Here is a 24236-nt window from a genome sequence, read left to right as displayed (position 1 = left end):
TGGTTGTTTCTTGTTTTTGTTGGCGACATTCTAAATAAAAAGAAATGTACGCTCGCCACGCTGCACCTTGGTCCGGTCATTTCCCTGACGACGTTAGTGACATAGGCAGACAGTGAATAATGTTATGGATTTGAAAATATTTGAGGATTTGCACAGACAAAAAAAATGCCATTACAATATTTCTCCATTATTACTAGCTTTGACTTAATAGCCTTGACTAAACGGTGATTGACTCTATACCGGTACCCCCTGTATATAGCCTCACTACAGTTATTTTACTGCTGCTCTTTAATTACTTGTTACTTGTATTTATTATTTTGTTAACTTATCTATTTTTTACATACACGTTTTTCTTAAAATTGCATTGTTGGTTAAGGGCTTGTAAGTAAGGATTTCACTGTAATGTCTACACCGGTTGTGTGAACTGACAAATACAATTTGATTTGATTCCTTTAAAGGGAAACTCAGCCATCTGGTAGATATTATTTTCAAGAGTTCCTAATTTTGTAAAACAACATATTAGTAATTTAATCATTCTTAAATTATGTTTTAGAGGTCAATATTTTACAATGTTGTAATTTCCCATTTTATACACAATTAGTCATTTTAAAAAGTGTGATAAGTGAGGTTCGGTTTTGCTCACGTTCACTTCCTGGTTTTCAACCATAATTGGAGTCCAATAATGAAAACCAATAGGCATGTCTTAGAGATATCCTTTATTGGGACAGTGGTTAGGGTGTTTGTAACTGATGCTGGTGGCCTGGGTTTGAGACTTGCTAGGGCAGTCACGGTAATCTTATGGAAATATGTTAATGTCATTATTTAGCAAACACATCTATCTGATCTAATTAAAAGGAGTTTCTCATTGAAAGATGGGAATCTGTAGGATTGTCCCTTGAGGACGAATTATGACCACATTTCCACTACCTAAGCAGGGCTGAAATTCAATGGAAATGTTTCTTTGGGATTCAAATCATTTGCATCGCAAAGAGGGACATTGCAATTAATTGCAATTCATCTGATCACTCTTCATAACATTCTGGAGTATATGCAAATTGCCATCACAAACTGAGAGGATGGAGGATGGCCTGGTGTCAAGAAGGGCAGCAAAGAAGCCAATTCTCTCCAGGAAAAACATCAGGGACAGACTGATATTCTGAAAAAGGTACAGGGATTGGACTGCTGAGGACTGGGGTAAAGTCATTTTCTCTGATGAATCCCCTTTCCGATTGTTTGGGGCATCCGGAAAAAAGCTTGTGAAAATTAATATTTGTGCCATTCTCAAAACTTTTTGCCACGACTATATATATATATACGTATATATATATTATATATATATTATACATATATATATATATAAACTCATCAACATGTGTAAATATTTGCATGAACATAACAATATTCAACAACTGAGACATAAACTGAACAAATTCCACAGATATGTGGCTAACAGAAATGAAAGAATGTGTCCCTGAACAAAGGGGGGATCAAAATCAAAAATAACAGTCAGTATCTGGTGTGACCACCAGCTGCATTAAGTACTGCATTGCATCTCCTCCTCATGGACTGCACCAGATTTGCCAGTTCTTGCTGTGAGATGTTGCCCCACTCTTCCACCAAGGTACCTGCAAGTTCCCAGACATTTCTGGGGGGAATTCCCCTAGCCCTCACCCTCCGATCCACAGGTCCCAGACATGCTGAATGGGATTGAGATCCGGGCTGTTCGCTGGCCATGGCAGAACACTGACATTCCTGTCTTGCAGGAATTCACGCACAGAATGAGCAGTATGGCTGGTGGCATTGTCATGCTGGAGGGTCATGTCAGGATGAGCCTGCAGGAAGGGTACCACATGAGGGAGGAGGATGTCTTCCCTGTAACGCACAGTGTTGAGATTGCCTGCAATGACAACAAGCTCAGTCCGATGATTCTGTGACACACCGCCCCAGACCATGACGGATCCTCCACCTCCAAATCAATCCCACTCCAGAGTACAGGCCTTGGTATAGCGCTCATTCCTTCGATGATAAACATGAATCCGACCATCACCCCGGGTGAGACACAATCAAATCAAATCAAATGTATTTATATAGCCCTTCATACATCAGCTGATATCTCAAAGTGCTGTACAGAAACCCAGCCTAAACCCAGCCTAAAACCCCAAACAGAAAGCAATGCAGGTGTTGAAGCACGTTGGCTAGGAAAAACACCATATAAAGGCCAAAACATAGGAAGAAATCTTCTGGATGTGCCGGGTGGAGATTATAACAGAACATGGCCGAGATGTTCAAATGTTCATAAATGACCAGCATGGTCAAATAATAGGTCTGGGACAGGTAGCATGTCCGGTGAACAGGTCAGGATTCCATAGCCGCAGGCAGAACAGTTGAAACTGGAGCAGCAGCACGGCCAGGTGGACTGGGGACAGCAAGGAGTCATCATGCCAGGTAGTCACGCGACTTGTCAGTGAAGAGCACTTTTTGCCAGTCCTGTCTGGCCCAGCGACGGTGGGTTTGAGCCCATAGGCGACGATGTTGCCGGTGATGTCTGGTGAGGACCTGCCTTACAACAGGCCTACAAGCCCTCAGTCCAGCCTCTCTCAGCTTATTGTGGACAGTCTGAGCACTAAAGGAGGGATTGTGCGTTCCTGGTGTAAATCGGGCAGTTGTTATTGCCATCCTGTACCTATCCCCGCAGGTGTGATGTTTGGATGTACCGATCCTGTGGAGGTGTTGTTACACGTGGTCTGCCACTGCGAGGACGATCAGCTGTCCATCCTGCCTCCCTGTAGCGCTGTCTTAGGCGTCTCACAGTACGGACATTGCAATTTATTTCCCTGGCCACATCTGCAGTCCTCATGCATCCTTGCAGCATGCCTAAGGCACGTTCATGCAGATGAGCAGTGACCCTGGGCATGTTTCTTTTGGTGTTTTTCAGAGTCAGTAGAAAGGCCTCTTTAGTGTCCTAAGTTTTCATAACTGTGACCTTAATTGCCTACCGTCTGAAAGCTGTTCGTGTCTTAACGACCGATCCACAGGTGTATGTTCATTAATTGTTTATGGGTCATTGAACAAGCATGGGAAATAGTGTTGAAACCCTTTACAATGAAGATCTGTGAAGTTATTTGGATTTTTGAAAGACAGGGTCCTGAAAAAGGGACGTTTCTTTGTTTGCTGAGTCTCGCGGCTAAGTTTTCACCTCCAAAGAGATTTCTCTTTTCAAAAGAGAGTTTGAAATGTATTTCTGTTTGAATGAGGTTTGACATTTGCTCTCAGGTTGCAAATTGCCTAAGGCCAGGGAGTCTCAGCCATAACTCTGCCCAGCTAGCATATTTGGTTCCTTGGAAGTTGTGGGAAGGTATGTTTTTTGTTTTACATTCGTTGTACATTTCCTGACCAGTAAAGCTAAATGTTTTTTTTTTACGTTCTGAGGACAGAAGTGAGAATTTAGCCTGTCCTGGGAATGTTTATTTTTTGATTGCAGGGAGGTTCTGTGAACATTTTACTCTGCTTCTTTGAGGTTTTAGAGAGAGGTTTTATTAATGGTCTCAAAACAGAAATGCTGTAATGGCCGTCGTTGGTGGAAGAAGGTAAGGACCAATGCGCAGCGTGGTACGTGTTAATCTTTTTAATAAAGTAAATTGAACACTGAATAACAAAACAACAAAGAAACAACCGGAACAGTTCTGTCTGGTGTAGACACACAAAGACTGAAAACAACCACCCACAAAACACAATGGCAAACAGGCTACCTAAATATGGTTCTCAATCAGGGACATCGATTGACAGCTGCCTCTGATTGAGAACCATACCAGGCCAAACACAGAAATAGAAAATCATAGACAAACTAACATAGACAACACACCCAACTCACGCCCTGACCATACTAAAACAAAAGACAAAACAAAGGAACTAAGGTCAGAACGTGTTAAATGCTAGGTTATTTGGAGGTTTTGAATACTTCCTTACAACTTTCACTGAATGTTTTAATCAGGTTTTTAATAACACTGCTAGCTTATTTGGGGTTAACTTGTTTTTTACTCCAAGCACAGATGGGACACATGGAGATTAATTTCCATAGGCATTATTCAAGGAAAAACATGTATTTTTTATTGGGACATGGCCTCAGTGAGATTCAAACTTATAATCTTCTGTTCTCTATCCATGGAATTAGTCCCTGCAACACCAGGATGGAGCAACTGTAGCATGCCATGTTTTTTACGAATACAAAGCTGTTCATATTAGTCTATTCAATAGATCCCATTCCAAAGGAAACAAGTACTCCTTAAGATCAGGTGTGGCCAATTAGTGGGTGCGGCCAACACACCTGAACACACTTAACAACATCGAGGATCGATTTTTGTTGATGCTGAGAAGTGAATGCATATATTTTTAAATAACATTCTTATAATGTTATTTAAGTTTGCTTGAGGTTTGTATGGAACGTTTTCTCAAAGCTCCCGGAAAACAATTTGAGAACCATGAGGAAACTTGTCGGAAATGTTATGCTAAAGTGCAGAAATGCCACAGAAGAACGTTGTTTCTTAACGTTCTTTGAACTATTTGAGAACGCTTCCAATGTCAAACCATTTGGAGAACGTTCCTAGAACATTACCAAAATTGAAATGAAATGTAACCATGTTTGAACTTTTAGGAAACGTTCTGTTAAAGTCAGTAGTGTAATGTACTTAAGTAAAACTACTTTAAAGTACTACTTAAGTAGTTTTATGGGGTATCTGCGCTTTACCTTACTATTTCTATTTTGAGCAACTTTTACTTTTACTTCACCACATTCCTAAAGAAAATAAAGTACTTTTTACTCCAAACATTTCCCTGACACCCAAAAGTGTTTTGACAGGAAAATGGTCCAATTCACACACTTATCAAGAGAACATTCCTGGTCATCCCTACTGCCTCTGATCTGGCAGACTCACTAAAAACAAATGCTTAGTTTGTAAATTATGTCTGAGTGTTGGAGTGTGCCCCTGGTTAACCGCCAAAAATAAAATAAAATAAAATAAATTGTGCTGTCTGTTTTGCTTAATATAAGGAATTTGAAATTATTTATACTTTTACAGTTGATACTTAAGTACATTTTAACAATTCCATTTACTTTTGATACTTAAGTATATTTAAAACCAAATACTTTTAGACTTTTACTCAAGTAGTATTTTACTGGGTGACTTTCACTTTTATTTGAGTCATTTTCTATTAAGGTATCTTTACTTTTACTCAAGCATGACAATTGAGTACTTTTTCCACCACTGGTTAAAGTAATGCAATAACATTACTTTTTGTCAAGTTCCTTAGATGTGCTGAGAATGTTCCAAATAAAATGCAACTATCCTGCACCATTCTCAGAAAGTTGTGGGAAGGTTGTATCCAAAATAACCATAGGACAACCATGCTCTTGCCAAGCTCTAAGAAACATATGGTTCTCAGAACGTTATGTGCTAGCTGGGTATCCACCTCACCACATAGAAATGTACAGAAAATGTATCTCCCTGTCACATCATGCCACTGCTTCTATGGGAAGTAATTATTCCCTTCTCATCTCAAGAAAACATTGCCTGGCTGATACCCAACTCCAAGTCCTCCTTACTTCAGCTTGGCTACACCAATCATTGATGCAAACAAATGAGACACACAGTTTTACTGATAAATCCTTGTCTTATTGGGTCTATTCTATAAAATATTTTTGTATGTGACAGAGAGCTGACTTGTTTAGCACTTCACCAGACTGACCCACTAATCCATGGCCCTATGTAACACAAGTGACAATGGTCTCATTGGGGCTATCTAACCCTATAGTCTAGTTATGCCTTAAATTATTAGTATATACTGAAAATAATCTGTATATCAAATCAAAATCTGGTATCTTCTTGTCCTTGTAAATATCAAAGTAATTTTCTGCATATAAACAAGAATTGCATAAGAACACCGCCATTCTCACATTAAAGTGAAAGCCTTACCTGGTGCAGAATGTTGACAGACTGGACATAAGATATATGTTCAGTTTGTATTTATAAGATAGAGCGTTTTGATACATCGGTAGAGTATAAAATAACCACACCCAGACCTAATTTGATTACAGGTGGATGGGTGTTTGTTGTTGGCCAGGTAAAGTAGGGCGGAGAGATGAGACAATGAGTGATAATTGAATGACTGAGAGTACCACCCTAAATGTTGTCATGATGATGATACTGACTGCTGAAAATGAGGTAGTTGAAAACAAAAACAAAATTAGGACATCATAACTATGTCAAACCTAAAGATCCAGGAGCACATTTCAAAAAGAAGATACGATGAAAGAAGTCATCTGAGGACAGCTTGACTTGGCCCACCCATCTTAATACTGTACATTTAAAAGGAAGAGCATAAGCTAATTGTAGCTAAAGATGATCGACAACTCCCTTAACTCAAGAGAGAACACTAAAACCAACAATCTCTTTAGTCTTTGACAACATGATTGACAGTTAACAATTCATGCAAATTGCTGAAACATCAGTGGCTCTTTCCATTTATGTGAAATCTACTATTAGTTTAGTGAATATTTTAGTATGTGACAGAGAGCTGGTTTATCTAGCACTTTATCAGACCTACCTCCGCTAACCCATGGCCCCATATGAGACCGGTGACAATGGTCTCATTGGGGCTCTCTAACCCCATAACCTAGTTGTGTCTTTCAGTTGAATCTCTAAAGGTTTATCATAGGCAATAAATATGATATATAATATATAAAATGGTCTTTCCTTCATCAACAATGATATGACAATATAGACTTATGCATGAAAACATGCAAACGAAGGCTGATTGATGCAAGCCTGTGAATACCTGCAGTATGGCAAGTGGGGTGTTTACACTACCAACCAGAAGGATAAAGCAAGTACTCCACCTAGAGGGTAAAATGCATCCTCACTTGCCATATTTCCACTCAAATTACATCTGCAATTTGCACAGATGCTGAACAATTTTTATTTGAATGAAGGGTGCACACTTCGCCATGATGATATGTTAAAGTTTTGATAGCCATATATGTCAAAGAGTTGAGATAAGCTTTCAATAAAACACACTGCAGTCACCATCTATCCTATAGCAGATACAGTTACCAAAGTGTTTTACCCTGACGAATGTGACAAATCATCCATCGTGGCTTGCAACATCTCAGGTATAGATTGCTAGCAATATTTTGCTCTCTTGTCATTAAAATAATTTGACTTGCTAAATTGCAATCCGTCGAGGACAGTTATATTGTATATTTAGCTAGTTCAATTCATCATGCATGCAGGTTATGCATAACAATTTATAATTGAGTGTCACTGCAAATCTTTTAATGTGCTGTTTAATGCAGTTATTATTGTAAGTATGCAACCATCTTTTTAGCAAGCCAACTTTCAACAGTTGGGCAAGTGGGTATGGAATACCTGCACGATGAGATTGGCTATGTGGAAGAGGGCCTAGCCCTGTAGTGACCGTGCTGTGAACCAGGGCGTGAGTGTTTTTTCATCTTCACTTCACCTGCTGGAACTCAGTGAGCCTATGCAGCCTGTGACAAGGCCGGCGACATTCCCAAGGTCTTTTTAAACATGTGAACTATGTTTTAAGAGGTCATAGTTTATATAACAAGACTAGCCAACTTGTTCTCACCTGTCCTGACATTTGAAAGGTTTCCACTAGTTACAGTGCCTTGCGAAAGTATTCGGCCCCCTTGAACTTTGCGACCTTTTGCCACATTTCAGGCTTCAAACATAAAGATATAAAACTGTATTTTTTTGTGAAGAATCAACAACAAGTGGGACACAATCATGAAGTGGAACGACATTTATTGGATATTTCAAACTTTTTTAACAAATCAAAAACTGAAAAATTGGGCGTGCAAAATTGCAATGCCGTCGGGGGTACGCCCCCAAAAAATGTGTTTCACATTTTCAAACAGTCCATTTAGATTTTCCAACAGGGTGATTTTTTGGTGATGTTTTTTTTCTCGCCTGAGTATTTTAAAAATGTTACCTTTATTTAACTCTCTTGCGCGGACATTTTGAAATGAAACATGGAAATTTGAAAAATAAGTCTATTGAGCGTGAATTAAGACTACTTTCATGTAGTAAGACATGTATAAAAGCAACAGATACCATTAATACGAAGGGGCTAGAAGCGTCTTACATGTATATGGTGAACTACCGAGTGGCTAGGACAGGCAAGCCCAATACTATTGTGGAAGACTTCATTCTTCCTGCTGCCGTGAATATGGCTGGGACAATGCTGGGGGAAAAGGCAAAAAAAACTATACAGACAATACCTTCATCAAACACTGTTTCACGACGCATCAGAGACATGACAGGAGATGTTTTGAAACAATTACTTCTTTGCATACAAGCCAGTGAATTATATGTGTTACAGCTGGATGAGTCCAACAGACGTGGCGGGCCTGGCACAGCTGTCCGTTACGTTTATGGGGGGTCAATTAAGGAAGACATCTTCTTCTGCAAACCACTGGAAACCAGGACAAATGGACTTTGGTGGTCAAGATGTGTTGGTCTCTGTACTGATGGCACAAACGCCATGACAGGGAGACATAGGGAGTGATACTGAGTGAGCTGGGTGCGCAATTATGCAGGTACTTTCCCGAAACGGACGACACAAACAACTGGATTCGTTAGACCCTTTCATGTCCTGCCTCCAGTCCACTTACCGGTATCTGAACAAGAGAGTCTCATTGAAATTGCAATAGCAGTTCTGTGATAATTGAATTTAATCAGAAGCCACTGACAGATTTCTGGCTAGGGCTGTGATCAGAGTATCCTGCCTTGGCAAACCGAGCTGTTAGGACACTGATGCCCTTTGCAACCAGGTACCTATGTGAGAGTGGATTCTCGTCCCTCGCTAGCATGAAAACTAAATATAGGCACAGACTGTGTGTGGAAAATGATTTAAGACTGAGACTCTCTCCAATATAACCCAACACTGCAGAGTTACAGGTATGTGCATCCCTTCAAGCACACCCTTCTCATTAACCTGTGGTGAGTTATTCACAATTTTCAATGAACAAATATGTTTTTATATGTAAGATGGCTAAATAAAGAGCAAAATTATTGATTATTATTATTTGTGCCCTGGTCCTATAAGAGCTCTTTGTCACTTCCCACGAGCAGGGTTGCGACAAAAACTCACACTCATTCTTATGTTTAATAAATGTATCGTATAGTGTGTGTGTGGCAGGCTTATAATGATGGCAAAAAAACAACATTTGAAAGTGCACTGACCCTGGTGCTAGAGGGGGTACACAGCTGGAGGTTGAATGTTTGAAGGGACTATAAAAAGTTTGGCAACCACTGCAGGAAATTACATTTTGCTGTTTTTCTAAAATAATAATCTTAAAGTATTTGTAAAATACCACTGTTGAGAGCATTTGATATGTGTAATCCTCTAACAATGTTTGCTATGTGGGCCTAAGTGTTATTTAACCCAGAATAGTGTTCTGGGATGGTAACGTAATACTCTATCAAAGAAGCTGTCTGTCTGAAGCACTCTGGGAAAACTGAGCAACTGAGTGCAAGTCGTAGTGTTTTGATTTCCCTGCCGCTTCCTTGAGCAGTCTGGCATTTGTCTGCCTGGAGCATGCCCTTCAGGAGGAGTCGTGGGAAATCCTGCAGTCAACCCCCCACCCCAACTGATACCCTGCCTGGGCACTCACGCTCACAGGCAAAACAGCTGTTAAAGAGATGGTAGGGGGATTGTTCTAACGACCAAATACATCCATCTCATTATGGGCTGGTACATGTTTGGAATAACATTATGACAGGCTGCAAATAGAACGCTGAATGGTACTTACTGGACTGCTGTTATTAGTATTGAGGGACTGTATCACTCTTAGAAAGACCAAAGATTTGCTTACTAAAAATAATCTCCCGTTTCCCTTTAAATTCAGAGAGGTGGGTAGGAGTGAGTGTATTGGTAGGGGAACAGTATTTAACCAGTGTGTTCTGAGCAGAGGACAGAAGGAGGAGGGGACAGGCAGGGACAGGCAGGGAAAGGGGTGTGAGAGGTAATTTTAACTGAGAGCAAGTGCTCCAGAGAGAGGGAGAGAGCAAGAGCATGTGTGTGGGAGGGACAGAGAGTGAGAGAGTGGGAGAGCAAGCCAGCAGACGGGGGCTGTAAATCCGTTAACAGGGGCGCTCTGTGCATTTGTTAGACATCTTGGCTGTCAGCCCAACTTGGCTCATTGTAATCAAGGCATGATCGTGGACTCCAAGCAGCCCTCTCCGCCACCTCGGCTGTTGCCTCGCGCTTGGACCCAGCCCAGGTTTCAGCGCTGACATGGAGAGACCTGTGAGTGCCTTCTCGCTCTCTCTCGCAATCTTTCTCTTGCACTCTCTCTAGCTCTTTCTCTCCCTGCCTCTCTCGTTGTCTCCTGCTACAGGCTAGTTTCTCTGCTCCCCCCTTCCTCCTGTCTCCAGATGGAGGTTATAGCTGTAACTAACTGCAGTGCTTCAGTCAGACATCCTGTCTCTATTCTCCTTCCTGGCCTACCAGTAGGTGCAGGGGATGCTGGGTGGGAAGGGACTAGAGAGAGAGAGGCTCTGCCGACCTCGGTTCTGCAGGCCCCCCTGCCTGGGCATGGGTGCCATAAACTGGCAGTCTCACAGCCTATGTGGGTGTTTACGTGTGTGGGGCTCAGCCAGCTACCGTGTGCTAAGGACCTGCCTCCTTCACAGGCGATCACAGTGACAGGGGCTCGGAGAGAGAAAGGAGGTACCCCAAACCCAGACGGGTACATCCACATCCCCCTCACAGCATTTTCCATGTGTGGTGTCTCTCCCTCGCTGTGATACTGTAGCTGGCTGTTCTTGTGAGCCGCCATTTGCCTGCATGAGTGCTGGTGGTGTTCCTTTCCCTCTCTGTCCTATTCCTGGTGTCATCATGGCCTGTTTTGTTTGGATACCCTGACAACCAGAAACTCTAAAGCAGCTCGGCACTTCCCGCCCTGCCTCTCTGTGAGTCCCAACTTCTATCTCACTGTTTTCACAGGCTTTAGATTTAATTTGATGCTATCTCGTCCTGTTAAAGCTATTTGCTAATGTTCAGTTTGGGCTGTCTGGGAATCATTGCCATTGGCTACACTGCACTGGAAACATACTTAAAGATTTTCAGTCTGTCCATTTAAAAAAAATAGCATGGCTGATGAATGTGCCATTTTCCGACTGCATGTTAAGGTTTTTGAGGAATGTGAATGTTGGTCTTAACATGGAGCTTCAAATAATATATTCCTTTCCTCAGTCAATTTTAAAACAAGATATTTGACCAACACCTCTCTTCCAAAATCTCCTACCATCTGCGCCAGGAGTGTGGCAGCCACTCTTTGTGGCCAATGCAGTGGCATTGGAACGGCTTGGAAGGATCCCGTGCAGAGTCAGAGTGCTGTGTGGTGTAGGCTACGCTGGGAGTCATTGTTCTGCAAAGTGGAATTTCACATGGAGCAGCCAGGATCATCTTTTGTCGTCACTTTGGTGGCGGTGGGTGACTGGCAGGCAGGCAGTTTTGCAGTGAGTGCCACCTCCTGGCTCTCTGTCTGTGGCAGTCGAGCTGTTTGCTAGGTCTGTGCTGCAGACCTCACCGTAGTCCCTTTATATGGGGGAATTGTACAACATGGGGTTGAAAGGGATATGTTTGTTATGGTTTCCTCCCTGGTTAAGATTGTTGTCACACTGCCTCTCTGATGTCAAGTCATTGTATAACTAGATTTGAGGAGGCCTGGGTCTAGCTTTGTTATGGCCACTTGTTGGTTTTGTTGTTTGTTTAGACTGTCACCATTAGCGTTATTTGCTGTATATTTTGACCTTTCATACTCTTCATGATAAACCCATTACAAGGATGACAGGGGGAGGACAATGACAGAATTGTCTTTGAAAATCCACTTTATTGCCCTCCTGGCTCTTGTTGGTGTGTGTGCATATGCATTTGTGTGTGTATTGTAGGAGCTCAAGGTTTACTCGCCTCGTGTATACTAGCCTTATATGAAGGATCTAGTGAACTTTGGGAATTGTATCCCAGAGTGGTGTTTCTGCTGTGCCAATACAATCTGGTCACTTTCCTCTGAGCACTGTGTGTGGCTGTTATTTGTTCAGAACTGACACTACAGTATGTGTGGTGTGGGCGTTCACTTAGCCTGGAGAGGAAACAAGTGTTATTCAGCGCTACGTCATTGGCTCTGCTCAGGGCATCCATGTGCCTTTTTAAAATGTTCTCCGTTTGAGTTTTACTCGTCATACACAAGTGTCAGCACAGACACTGCTGGAGTTACATCTAAAAGGACCCACAAGGGATAGCAATAATGCAATTTCATACCAACGGCAGCATTTAATTAGCAGATAAAATAATCATAAGTTGAGCTCAAAACCTGCTGCTTGTACAGTTATCTGTAAGTACTTGTTTGCAGCTCCCAAATAATATTTTTGATTGAACGTAGTGATGGTAGGCTACTTCTTTTTCCATAGTATCCCATACAGTACAAGTCAAAAGTTTGGACACACCTACTCATTCCTAGGTTTTTCTTTATTTTCTACTATTTTCTACATTGTATAATAATAGTGAAGACATCAAAACTATGAACTAACACATATGGAGTCATGTAGTAACCAAAAAAGTGTCAAACAAATCAAAATATATTTTAGATTATTCAAAGTAGCCCCCCTTGGCCTTGAACACTCTTGGCATTCTCTCAACCAGCTTCATGAGGTAGTCACCTGGAATGCATTTAACTTTTATTTAACTAGGCAAGTCAGTTAAGAACAAATTCTATTTACAATGACGGCCTACCCAGGCCAAACCCGGACGACACTGGGCCAATTGTGCACCGCCCTATGGGACACCCAATCACAGTCAGATTGTAACGGCTCTCGTCGAAAGGAGTGGACCAAAGCGCAGAGTGGAAAGTGTTCATGATTTTTATTTTCAAAAAACAAAAAACAAAGTGAAAATGAAAGCGCACAGTTCAGTCAGATAGAGACACAAAACAGAAAACAAGATCCCACAAAACTAAAAAGGAAAATGACAACTTATACGTGATCCCCAATCAGAGACAACGATAGACAGCTGCCTCTGATTGGGAACCACACTCGGCCAAAACAAAGAAATAGAAAACATAGACGTTCCAACCCGAGTCACACCCTGACCTAAACAAACATAGAGAATAATAAGGATCTCTAAGGTCAGGGCGTGACACAGATGTGATGCACCCTGGCTTCAAACCAGGGATTGCAGTGACACCTCTTGCAGTGCCTTAGACCACTGTGCTACTCGGGAGCCTAAATTAACAGGTGTGCCGTGTTAAAAGTTCATTTGTGGAATTTCTTTCCTTAATGCATTTGAGATAATCAGTTGTTGTGACAAGGTAGAGGTGGTATACAGAATATAGCCCTATTTGCTAAAGGACCATATTATGTCAAGAACAGCTCAAATAAGAACTGTGAAATGACAGTCCATCATTACTTTAAGACATGAAGGTCAGTCAATGTGGAAAATGGCAAGAACTTTTAAAGTTTCTTCAAGTGCAGTCACAAAAACCATCAAGCACTATGATGAAACTGGCTCTCATGAGGAGTGCCACAGGAAAGGAAGACCCAGAGTTACCTCTGCTGCAGAGAATAAGTTCATAAGAGTTACCAGCCTCAGAAATTTCAGCCTAAATAAATGCTTCACAGAGTTCAAGTAACAGACACAACTCAACATCAACGGTTCAGAGGAGACTGCGTGAATCAGGCCGTCATATTTGAATTGCTGGAAAGAAACCACTACTAAAGTACACCAATCATAAGAAGAGACTTGCTTGGGCCAAGAAACACAAGCAATGGACATTAGACCGGTGGAGATCTGTCCTTTGGTCTGATGAGTCCAAATGTAAGATTTTTGGTTCCAACCGCCATGCCTTTGTGAGACGCAGAGTAGGTGAACGAATGATCTCTGGATGTGTGGTTCCCACCGTGAAGCATGGAGGAGGAGGTGTGATGTGCTCTGCTGGTCAAATAAAATTTTATTGGTCACATACACATGGTCAGCAGATGTTAATGTAAGTGTAGTGAAATGCTTGTGCTATCAAATTCACAACTACCTTATACACACAAATGTAAAGGGATGAATAAGAATATGTACATATAAATATATGGATGAGCGATTGCCGTGCAGCATAGGCAAGATGCAGTAGATAGTTTAGAATACAGTAAATACATACATATGAGATGAGTAATGTAGTATTAAGTAAACATTATTAAAGTGGCGTTATTTAAAGTGACTAGTGATACCTTTATTTCCATTTATTTAAGTGTCCAGAGATTTGAGTCTATGTAGGCAGCAGACTCTCTATGTTAGGGATGGCTGTTTAATAGTCGGATGGCCTTGAGATAGAAGCTTTTTTCAGTCTCTCGGTCCCAGCTTTGATGCACCTGTACTGATCTCGCCTTCTGGATGATAGCGGGATGAACAGGCAGGGGCTCGGGTGGTTGTTGTCCTTGATGATCTTTTTGACCTTCCTGTGACATCGGGTGCTGTTGGTCTCCTGGAGGGCATGTAGTTTGCCCTTGGTGATACGTTGTGCAGATGGCACTACCTTCTGGAGAGCCTTGCGGTTGAGGGAGGTGCAGTTGCCGAACCAGGCAGTGACACAGCCCGACAGGATGCTCTCGATTGTGCATCTGTTCAAGTTTGAATGTTTTAGTTGACAAGCCACATTTCTTCAGCCTCTTGAGGTTGAAGAGGTGCTGTTGCGCCTTCACCACGCTGTCTGTGTCGGTGGACCATTTCAGTTTGTCCGTGATGTGTACACCGAGGAACTTAAAACTTTCCACCTTCTCCACTGCTGTCCCGTACATCTGGATTGGGGGGTGCTCCCTCTGCTGTTTCCTGTCCATCATCATCTCCTTTGTTTTGTTGACGTTGAGTGAGAGGTTATTTTCCTGACACCACACTCCGAGGGCCCTCACCTCCTCCCTATAGGCCGTCTTGTCGTTGTTGGTAATCAGGCCTACCACTGTAGTGTCATCTGCAAACTTGATGATTGAGTTGGAAGCGTGCATGGCCATGCAGTCATGGGTGAACAGGGAGTAGAGGAAAGGGCTGAGAGCGCACCCTTGTGGGTGGTGTTGAGGATCAGCGGGAGTGGAGATGTTGTTTCCTTCCTTCAACACCTGGGGGCGGTCCGTTAGAAAGTCCAGGACCCAGTTGCACAAGGCGGGGTCGAGACCCTGGGGCTCGAGCTTAAGGACGAGTTTGGAGGGTACTATGGTGTTAAATGCTGAGCTGTAGTCAATGAACTGCATTCTTACATAGATATTCCTCCTGTCCAGATGGATAGGGCAGTGTGCAGTGTGATGGCGACTGCATCGTCAGTGGACCTATTGGGGCGGTAAGCAAAATGGAGTGGGTCTAGGGTATCAGGTAGGGTGGAGGTGATATGATCCTTGACTCTCAAAGCACTTCATGATAACAGAAGTGAGTGCTATCATGGGACAGGATCGATGGTGGCCATCTTGAAGAATGTGGGGACAACAGACTGGGATAGGGATTGATTGAATATGTCAATAAACACACCAGCCAGCTGGTCTGCGCATGTTCTGAGGACGCGGCTAGGGATGCCATCTGGGTCGGCAGCCTTGCGAGGGTTAACACGTTTAAATGTTTTACTCACATTGGCCATGGAGAAGGAGAGGCCACAGGCTTTGGTAGCAGGCCGTGTCAGTGGCACTGTATTGTCCTCAATGCGAGCAAAGAAGTTGTTTAATTTGTTTGGGAGCAAGACGTCAATGTCTGCAAAGGGGCATGTTTTCTTTTTGTAATCCGTGATTGACTGTAGACCCTGCCACATACATCTCGTGTTTGAGCCGTTGATTTGCGTCTCTACTTTTTCTCCATACTGAAGCTTAGCTTGTTTGTTTGCCTTGTGGAGGGAATAACACTGTTTGTATTCGGTCATGTTCCCAGTGGTGGTTCGCGCTTTCAGTTTTGAGCAAATGCTCAAAAAAAGAAAAACCCTTGAATGAATAGGTGTCCAAACTTTTCACTGGTACTGTATACATTTTTTGCTATTTAATGTTTCAACCAGTTCATGTGGTTGTTGTATTATACCAGTTTTTATTCAAAGCCAATCTGATGTTTTATTAAGTTATTGTAACGTGCGTTGTTTGAAGGAGACCAAGGCGCAGCGTAATTGGTGGTCATCATATTTATTTAAATGAGAACCAGCAACAAAATAACAAAGTGAAACCAAAACGACCGTACCATTCCGTAGGCTACAAGAGCTGTACAAAAACAAGATCCCACAACATAGGTGGGGGAAAAAGGCTACCTAAGTATGATTCCCAATCAGAGACAACGATAGACAGCTGCCTCTGATTGGGAACCATACTCGGCCAAACACAAAGAAATACAAGACATAGAATGCCCCCCCCCCCCACATCACACCCTGACCTCACCAAATAGAGAAATAAAACGTCTCTCTAAGGTCAGGGCATGACAGATATTGACAGTTATGTGTAAATTCCTACTAGTGGCCAATTTCAAAGCTGCAAACAAACTTGTGTGGAGGCGACACTCGGCTAAACATCTTTTTCTGATATTTTTCAGATAAGTGATCATACTTAACGGAAAATATCTTGCCAGTTGAAAATATGGGATTTTCATGCGCGCAGTCGTGCCACGTCACAGTCAATACAGAAGCAACATAACTTGGTGAACCACAACAATATAATAGATTTTAAGCACTGACAGCTAACATTTCTTTTTATACATTTAGGCTTATTTTACTGTGAAATTAACTTTGAATTGTTAAACTTTGTTGCCTTTGGTAAATTTGACATTTATCTCAGGTGGGCTTAAAGGGTAAAGTAGCACAAAAAGAACCCTCTATACAGAATATAAATGGAAATAAATAAATATTGTTCAACATGATCAATACTGACTTTGAATAATATTGCCATATATAGTGTATATGAATACCCCAAACCATAGGTTTCCAAATATATTCTAAGTAAACTTTGCTATAGTGTCTTTTTTACCATAAATCATTGTTGTTCCAGTATGCTCCAATTATGCCCCGTTTGCATTGCAACACGTGTCAATGGTGTATTGGAGGCAAAGTCACGTGCAGGAGAGTAGAGTATAATGAACAGGCACACTTTTATTATAGTTCCAAAAACGAGAGCACTACATAAATCAAACGTGCTCAAAAAACGAACATAATGGGAAACAGGATGGGAAACAGAGGGTAAAATACAAGTAGATTGATTGGGTAAATGAAAACCAGGTGTGTATGGAAACAAGACAAGACAAATGGATATGTGAAAAATGGCCGGGGCGTTGTCATATTGTTGTCCCTCATTCATCCAGGTGTTTCTATTGTTTGGATCACCCTTTGCAATACAACAGCAGAGCGGAAGATTTGAAACAGTCTTCAGATAGGCAAGTTAAACTAATTAACAAGTATAGGAATACAGCAAATGTTAAACAGCTTTCAGATAATTCCTTAAAAGTTGTTTGTGTTATGGTCTTCGTGGATGGTGTCTTATCCACAGAGGGCCGGTGCAGGTTTTTATTCTAAACAAGCAGTAAGACACCTGATTCAACTAATCAAGTTTTGATTGAAGTCTATGATTAGTTTAATCTGGTGTACACTGGATGTCAAGAACAAAAGACTGAGCCCAAATTGATCTCTGCGGATACAATTGGACACCACTTTTTATTAATGCTACTTCAATGATAAATAGTAATGATCATTTTATTTTAATAATTTTAGGGGAGATTATTGTAATTGTAAGCTTACATAAGAAATGTCATTTTGTAAGTGTTTAACATTTGGAAATGAATTACAGTTGATTATTAAAGAGTGGGCTTATCTGGAACAACCATGGGCTTAAAGGGTACATTCAGTACCCATTAAGTTTAGTATGGACTTAACATATTTTATCAAATATTTTGATGTCACATTAAAAATATTGTGAAATTAAAACTTCACGAGAGATTCATCTTTCATCTTATCTCCACTTTCCTTATGAAAATTAGGGCTGTGTACGTTAGAAATGTCTAAACTTAGATTTTGGTGGGCTAAATAGGTACACTTACCCTAATATCACCAGAGAGTGCTACGAGAATGCTCAGGATCAGAAGCCCAAAGTTGACCCAGATTGTTTTTTTGGATCAGATTCTCCATCCCTGTGATTTGTGTCCTGAATACATTTCAAAATGGTGTGTCTGTCAATTTACCAGCTGTAGTTTTTATAGTTCATTGGATTTGTGTTAAAAGGCCTAGCGGCCATCATGGTTACTGTAATGACTATTGTTCAGTCAAAACCACAGAGTGCCACAGTGGTATGACATATGAAATGCCTTCGGTTTTAAAAGTGGCGTAACACACACCCTGTTTCAGCCCCATAAGAATTCAACGAGGCTTTAGTCAAGGCCTTTTGTCGTATGAGGAGACATGCTGCTCTGTTCTGTAGTGCTGACGGCATCAGGATGTTTAGGATGCTATGCTTTGCTCTGGTATTCCTACTGGGTAACTGAGCCCAATTATGAACAGTCCATGAGGACACGTATGTTTGTGGGTTTGTGTGTGTTTACTACTATTACTGTGCGTGACTGCAACAGACACCATTGGTGTAGAAAGATGGAGATAATATTTCATACTCATGGATGGATCCTTCTGTAAATCACATCAAGCCGAGAATTGTAAGAAGATCATTTCATCAGTGCTTGCTACATATTGTTGGCCGGATTTTGCTGAGAGTTAATCATTCTGAATGCCCATCATGCACTGGATTGTTTATTGTAGATACTGTAGACACTCACAGGTAGGCTTGGTTTCTGTACAGCACTTTGTGACATCAGCTGATGTAAGAAGGGCTTTATAAATAAATTGGATTGATTGATTGAGGTACCAATAAGATTCTACATTAAAGCTCTGATGAGCTGAGTAGTCTCTCTCTCGTCTCCAGACCCTCAGTGACGTCATGTTGAAGAAAGAGAAGGATGTGGAGCTGGATAAGAAGATTGAGGCTCTCCGCAGGAAGAATGAAGCACTCATGAAGAGGTACCAGGTGAGTTAGTGTTCAACTGTTCTTACTCTGAAACAGAGACACCGTTTTAAACCTGCACTGAGAACATGGAGAAGTTAGAGAATTGGGGTTGACAGACCTGACATTTTTTATTTAATTAATACAAATTATTATACAAAATTCTTGCAACCAATATAATGTTATATATATGGGGGATACAACCATCCCAGCTCTACAGATTTTGCTGCGAAGAGACAGAATAAATATATAATTTGTTCTGGTACTGTCCAAATTATGTAGCTTGTTTTTTGTCGCAAGTTCAGGAATGGCTGAAGTATCGCAAAATCTACCTGGAGCTAACTCTGCAAATGGCACTGCTGGGTGATTTTGAAAAGTCATAGTCAATCGATAAATAATATAATACTACTTTTAGCAAAAAATGTTATCTTTAATTTACAACCTGTGGAACACATCACAGCACAGTTGAAAAATATATGGCAAACAGAAATCAGAACTGGATGGTCTTCAGAGATAGATGGGAGGGGCTAAGCGTAGCTGAAGGATGGGATTAAAAACAAACAAAATATAACTATTTTAAAATACATTGTGTCTGTAAAATGTATATAGTATGTGTAAGATGGAAGTAGAAGCCAAAGTGGTGTTGCCCATTAGTTTGCTCCAATTAGGGGAGGGGTGGTAGGGTTAGGGGAAAATAATAAAGAAACATGTATTTTAAAGCATATACAGTACCAGTCAAAAGTTTGGACACACCTACTCATTCAAGGGTTTTTCTTTATTTTTACTATTTTCTACATGTCTTAAAGTAATGATGGACTGTTATTTCTCTTTTCTCATTTGAGCTGTTCTTGCCATAATATGTACTATGTACCAAATAGGGCTATGTTCTGTATACTACCCCTACCTTGTCACAACACAACTGATTGGCTCAAACACAATAAGAAGGAAAGAAATTCCACAAATTAACAAGGTACACCTGTTAATTGAAATGCCTTCCAGGTGACTTCCTCATGAAGCTGGTTGAGAGAATGCTAAAGAGTGTGCAAAGCTGTCATCAAGGCAAATGGTGGCTACTTTGAAGAATCTCAAAAATATTTTGATTTGTTTAACACTTTTTTGGTTACTACATGATTCCATATGTGTTATTTCATAGTTTTGATATCTTCACTATTTTTGTACAATGTATAAAATAGTAAAAAGAAAGAAACACACACACACACACACACACACACACACACATACATACATACACACACACGTAAGTATGTATATGGGGGATTGGTAATCATGCAGACAATTACATTGATTCAAGCTACAATCTAATATTAAAGCTGATCTACCCCCTAAAGAAAGAGAAAAATAGACCTGCCGTCTTTCTGGATTTGTTTAATCCTCATATCCCCAAACCAAGTGACATTGGAAACCTTGGTATCTAAGGATAATTATCTAACAACTAGCCTTGTATGGAGTGAAGATCTAAGACAAATACTACATTTTAACTCACATTTTTTACAGAGTTTGTTGACGACTAATAATAATATCAGGTTCCTGATGTTGTCAAGTGTTTCATGTTCTGTTTCATTCCATGCAGGAGGTAGAGGAAGACAAGAAGAGAGCGGAGAAGGAAGGAATGATACTGCAAAGCCCTAAGGGTAAAGCAGGGGACTTAACCATCACCATCAACAAGTCAACCAGCGTGAGTTGCCCCGTCTGCCTACAGAGATGTACACAGAGATGCTTTTACATACCGAATAGTTCTGAAATATCAATATTCATACCAACACAATTACAATGTCCATATTGATGAACGAAACCATATGCATACACATATTATCAGCAATAGAGATGTATTACTGAGATACTGTGATTCACACTGTTATGTTCACTTTGCTATTGAGTAGGATCCTCGTGTTGTGATGACCAAACCAGGGACGGGTGGTTCTCCCACCCCAAAGTGGGTCCAGGAGCTTGGGGAGAGGGAGACGGAGGGGAACCTGCTGGGCTCTGGGCGGGGCAGGAGGAAGCAGCTACTGGTCACCATGGCTGGCAACACAAAGGTAAACAACATGACGAGCCTATGAGGTACAGCAGGAATTCTAAAGTTCTGTGGCCAACTGTAGTCAAATGATGCCATTGAATGGATACAAATTATGTTTAGGGCCAGGACTTTTTTCTGATAAGGTCACTTGGTCAGGGGAAAGTTCTAACCTCATTGAAATTATTGATATTGATGATCCATGGTTGTTTGATCCCAGGGTAAGAGGGTGGTGAGTGAGAGGCTGGAGAGAAGACCAGGTCCAGGTCCCCTCAGTCCACTGGATGTGAAGAGCCCTACAGAGGACAACCAGCACCGTGTGGAATCAACAGCAAGAGGAAAACACCAGCACACTCACACAGCAAAGAGGGACACAGGACCACAGGTCATCAGTGCATACTTTGGGCCGAATCCTAGCTTGAGACATGAGACTCTAAACTGAGAGTCCTTGGGGAAACCGATAGGCCTATGTCATAATAGCCTGCTTTTTATAGATTGAGAATATGGCAGTTGGCTATGCACTTTTTTACACTGTCAAGACTTTGGCTAGTTTATATTGCTTCCACATCATTCCCTGCTCTGTACCTTGTTGTCTAGCCACCTTCCCCCCCCCCCCCCCCCCCCTTGTGTCTGTCCTCTCATACGCTGCTGTCTTGTTTTACATAGTTGTCAGACATGCCGGCTGGCCCCTCCCCTCCTGTAAAGAAGCACAAAGACTGTTGGACAGAGGGCGGGCTGCAGGGGTGGTGATTGACTGGGGGGGGGGGGGGGGCAGGACTGTGAACTCTTCTGTCACACTGGTCTGGCCTGGAGCTATTTGGGCCTGCTGTTTTTTTTTTATTGTTATTTTATTTAACTTGGCAAGTCAGTTAAGAACAGTCTTATTTACAATGACGGCCTACCCCGGCCAAATCTGGACGACGCTGGGCCAATTGTGTGCCGCCCTATGGGACTCCCAATCATGGCTGGATGTGATACAGCCTGGATTTGAATCAGGGACTGTAGTGATGCCTCTTGCACTGAGATGCAGTGCCTTAGACCACTGTGCCACTCGGGAGCTCCAAGTGTAGCTAGTAGCTTCTGTAGTCAGAGCTGAGAGTGCTCAGTTGACATAGTTTGTTGAAAAATAAAAATATCACATTTGATGGTATATGGTGTATTGTTTTCCACAGTGTTCTGATCTGGAGGGCCATTATACTGTAGCAGAGCCCCTCAAGCAGTCCTGCTGGGATGTAGCTGCTGTATTCAGACAGAGCCGAGAGCCCTCAGCAGACAGCAGACATACAGCTTGTTAGTCCCTCTGTCTCTACAGTGGCATGGCTGTTATCCTCATGAGACTGTAGGGAGAAGTATTTATCTAGCTGATCCAGGGCTTTCGTTATATCCCCTGACACTGGGCCGGCCATTGAGAATGGCTGCAGCAAATAACTTGGAAAATAGATCATAAATGGCTTGTGTGTGTTTTCCTCCAAGGATTTTTCTTTCTTTAATTTTGGTTTTCAGAGCCATTGTTTAAGCTTACCATTTAAGGACAATTAAGATGGTCCTTATTGAGTTACTGTATTTCAAGTCCCTAACATCCTGCCTGTTAGGGCTGCTCTTAGCTCTCTATTACTTCATGAGTTATGATTCGGCGATGTGATATGGTCGTTTATAAATACGTAGATGGAAACGTTTTAAAAGAACTGCCTGATGCAGGTGGATTCATAGAAGCTGTGCAGGCACACATACGCATGTATGCGCGCGCACGCGCACACACACACACACACACACACACACACACACACACACACACACACACACACACACAGTACTCCCAGCTGCTCTGTGAAATGCCACACGGTTTCTGATTTAGAGCCCTTGGGCACACAGAGTCTTTGGGACAGCTGCTAGTGTTCTGACTGTCGTCGGGAACACACAAGAACACACACTCTTACACGCACATGGCCCAATCAACACACTGACGCACACTACCGGCAGTTGATCCTCCAGCACTAAAAAGTGAAACCCAGCCAGTCCATCAGGCTCTGTGAACAGAGAGTGGATCTGTGCTGCAGGAAGAGTGGAGAGCTGCACAAAGCTGTAGTGTGGGACAGGACAGACAGACCATGGCTCCAGAATGATCTAGAACACAACCCTGTGTTTACAGGCTGCTGCTGCTACTGCCAGGTCCAGTGAAGTTAACGTGACAAATGTACAGGGTGAACAGGATGTTCCCTGGCTGTGTTTCTGGCCTATATCTATCTGGACAGACGCTCATAGTCATGCCATGTACACTGAATCAGCGTTTGAGCCATGGCCAGTGTTTGATACAGCCGTGAAAAACTAGGCCTGTTTGCCAGGTCCACTTCTATTTGGACCCCGCTTACATAATGTTGTTCAGCCTCTATATGGGGGCGATTGCTCTGCGGAACACTCTCTTCAGACAGCCAGCCCTGTTACTGCAGCAGCATGGGATGAGAGTGACAAGGAGAGCCTCAGGGTGGTACTATCACTACAGTCCCTGGGATAGAGCGAGAGGAAGAGATGGAGAGAGAGAGAGAACCAGGCTTGCAGACAGGTTTTTCCAGTCTCTGTTACTCTCCTAAACCACAGAGAGCCTGCTCTCCTCCGCCACATTGCTTCCCCATTCCTGCCGTCATGAAAATCATGATTTCATCTAATTAACATTTGGCTGCCTTTTGTTCAGAATGGGCTCATTATGCCGCCAACGACAGGACAGAGTGGGCAGCATGCCAATGAAGGGGGAAAGAGGGATGGAGATAGGAGAAGAAAGCGAGTGGAATAAAGCGTGTGAGAGAGGGGGAGGAAAAGTGATTTACAAGAGTTGTAAGAGAGGGAGAGGGATCCTTTTTGAGTGTGTGCGCACAGGGGAACAAAACCCCAGGCTCAATGGTATGAATCCGAAGGTGTTCTATCATTCCTCGGACAAGCTTCCTGACTGTTTACAAAACTCCCTGTACCTCTCTCACTCTGTCTCACACTGTTCTGGATATGGCTGTTAGTAGCACCAGCAGTCTAGGGTTTATTCAGTAGTGGAACGTTTAGAAGGTTGGCAGTAGAGACGTTGAATTTAATGGATACTGGGAAGAATATTGCCTTAAGAATATAAATAATCCCAAATCATATATGAAAACGGTCATTAA

General features: G+C 42.0%; 1 protein-coding gene across 3 annotated transcripts in view; it reads left to right on the top strand.

The window, feature by feature from the left end:
* The first annotated feature begins 9988 nt into the window (after nucleotides 1-9988).
* The window catches only part of LOC110497982 (coiled-coil domain-containing protein 9B), a 51800-nt gene continuing 37552 nt past the window's right edge, over nucleotides 9989-24236 (top strand). For 2 of the 3 annotated variants that reach the window (XM_021574482.2, XM_021574484.2), the window contains exons 1-5: nucleotides 9989-10326; nucleotides 18978-19079; nucleotides 20647-20751; nucleotides 20957-21112; nucleotides 21311-21475. In XM_021574482.2, coding sequence (XP_021430157.2) covers nucleotides 10315-10326; nucleotides 18978-19079; nucleotides 20647-20751; nucleotides 20957-21112; nucleotides 21311-21475 — 540 coding nt within the window. In that variant the 5' untranslated portion in view covers nucleotides 9989-10314. Of the gene's footprint in view, nucleotides 10327-10668; nucleotides 10992-18977; nucleotides 19080-20646; nucleotides 20752-20956; nucleotides 21113-21310; nucleotides 21476-24236 lie in introns of those variants that run through there. The other variant, XM_021574483.2, reaches the window with a different exon arrangement.

Source organism: Oncorhynchus mykiss, chromosome 19 (assembly GCF_013265735.2).
Source record: "Oncorhynchus mykiss isolate Arlee chromosome 19, USDA_OmykA_1.1, whole genome shotgun sequence".
NCBI classification, from domain to species: Eukaryota; Metazoa; Chordata; class Actinopteri; order Salmoniformes; family Salmonidae; genus Oncorhynchus; species Oncorhynchus mykiss.
The sequence above is the reverse complement of the archived record's forward strand: the minus strand, read 5'-3'. Positions and strand labels throughout refer to the sequence as shown.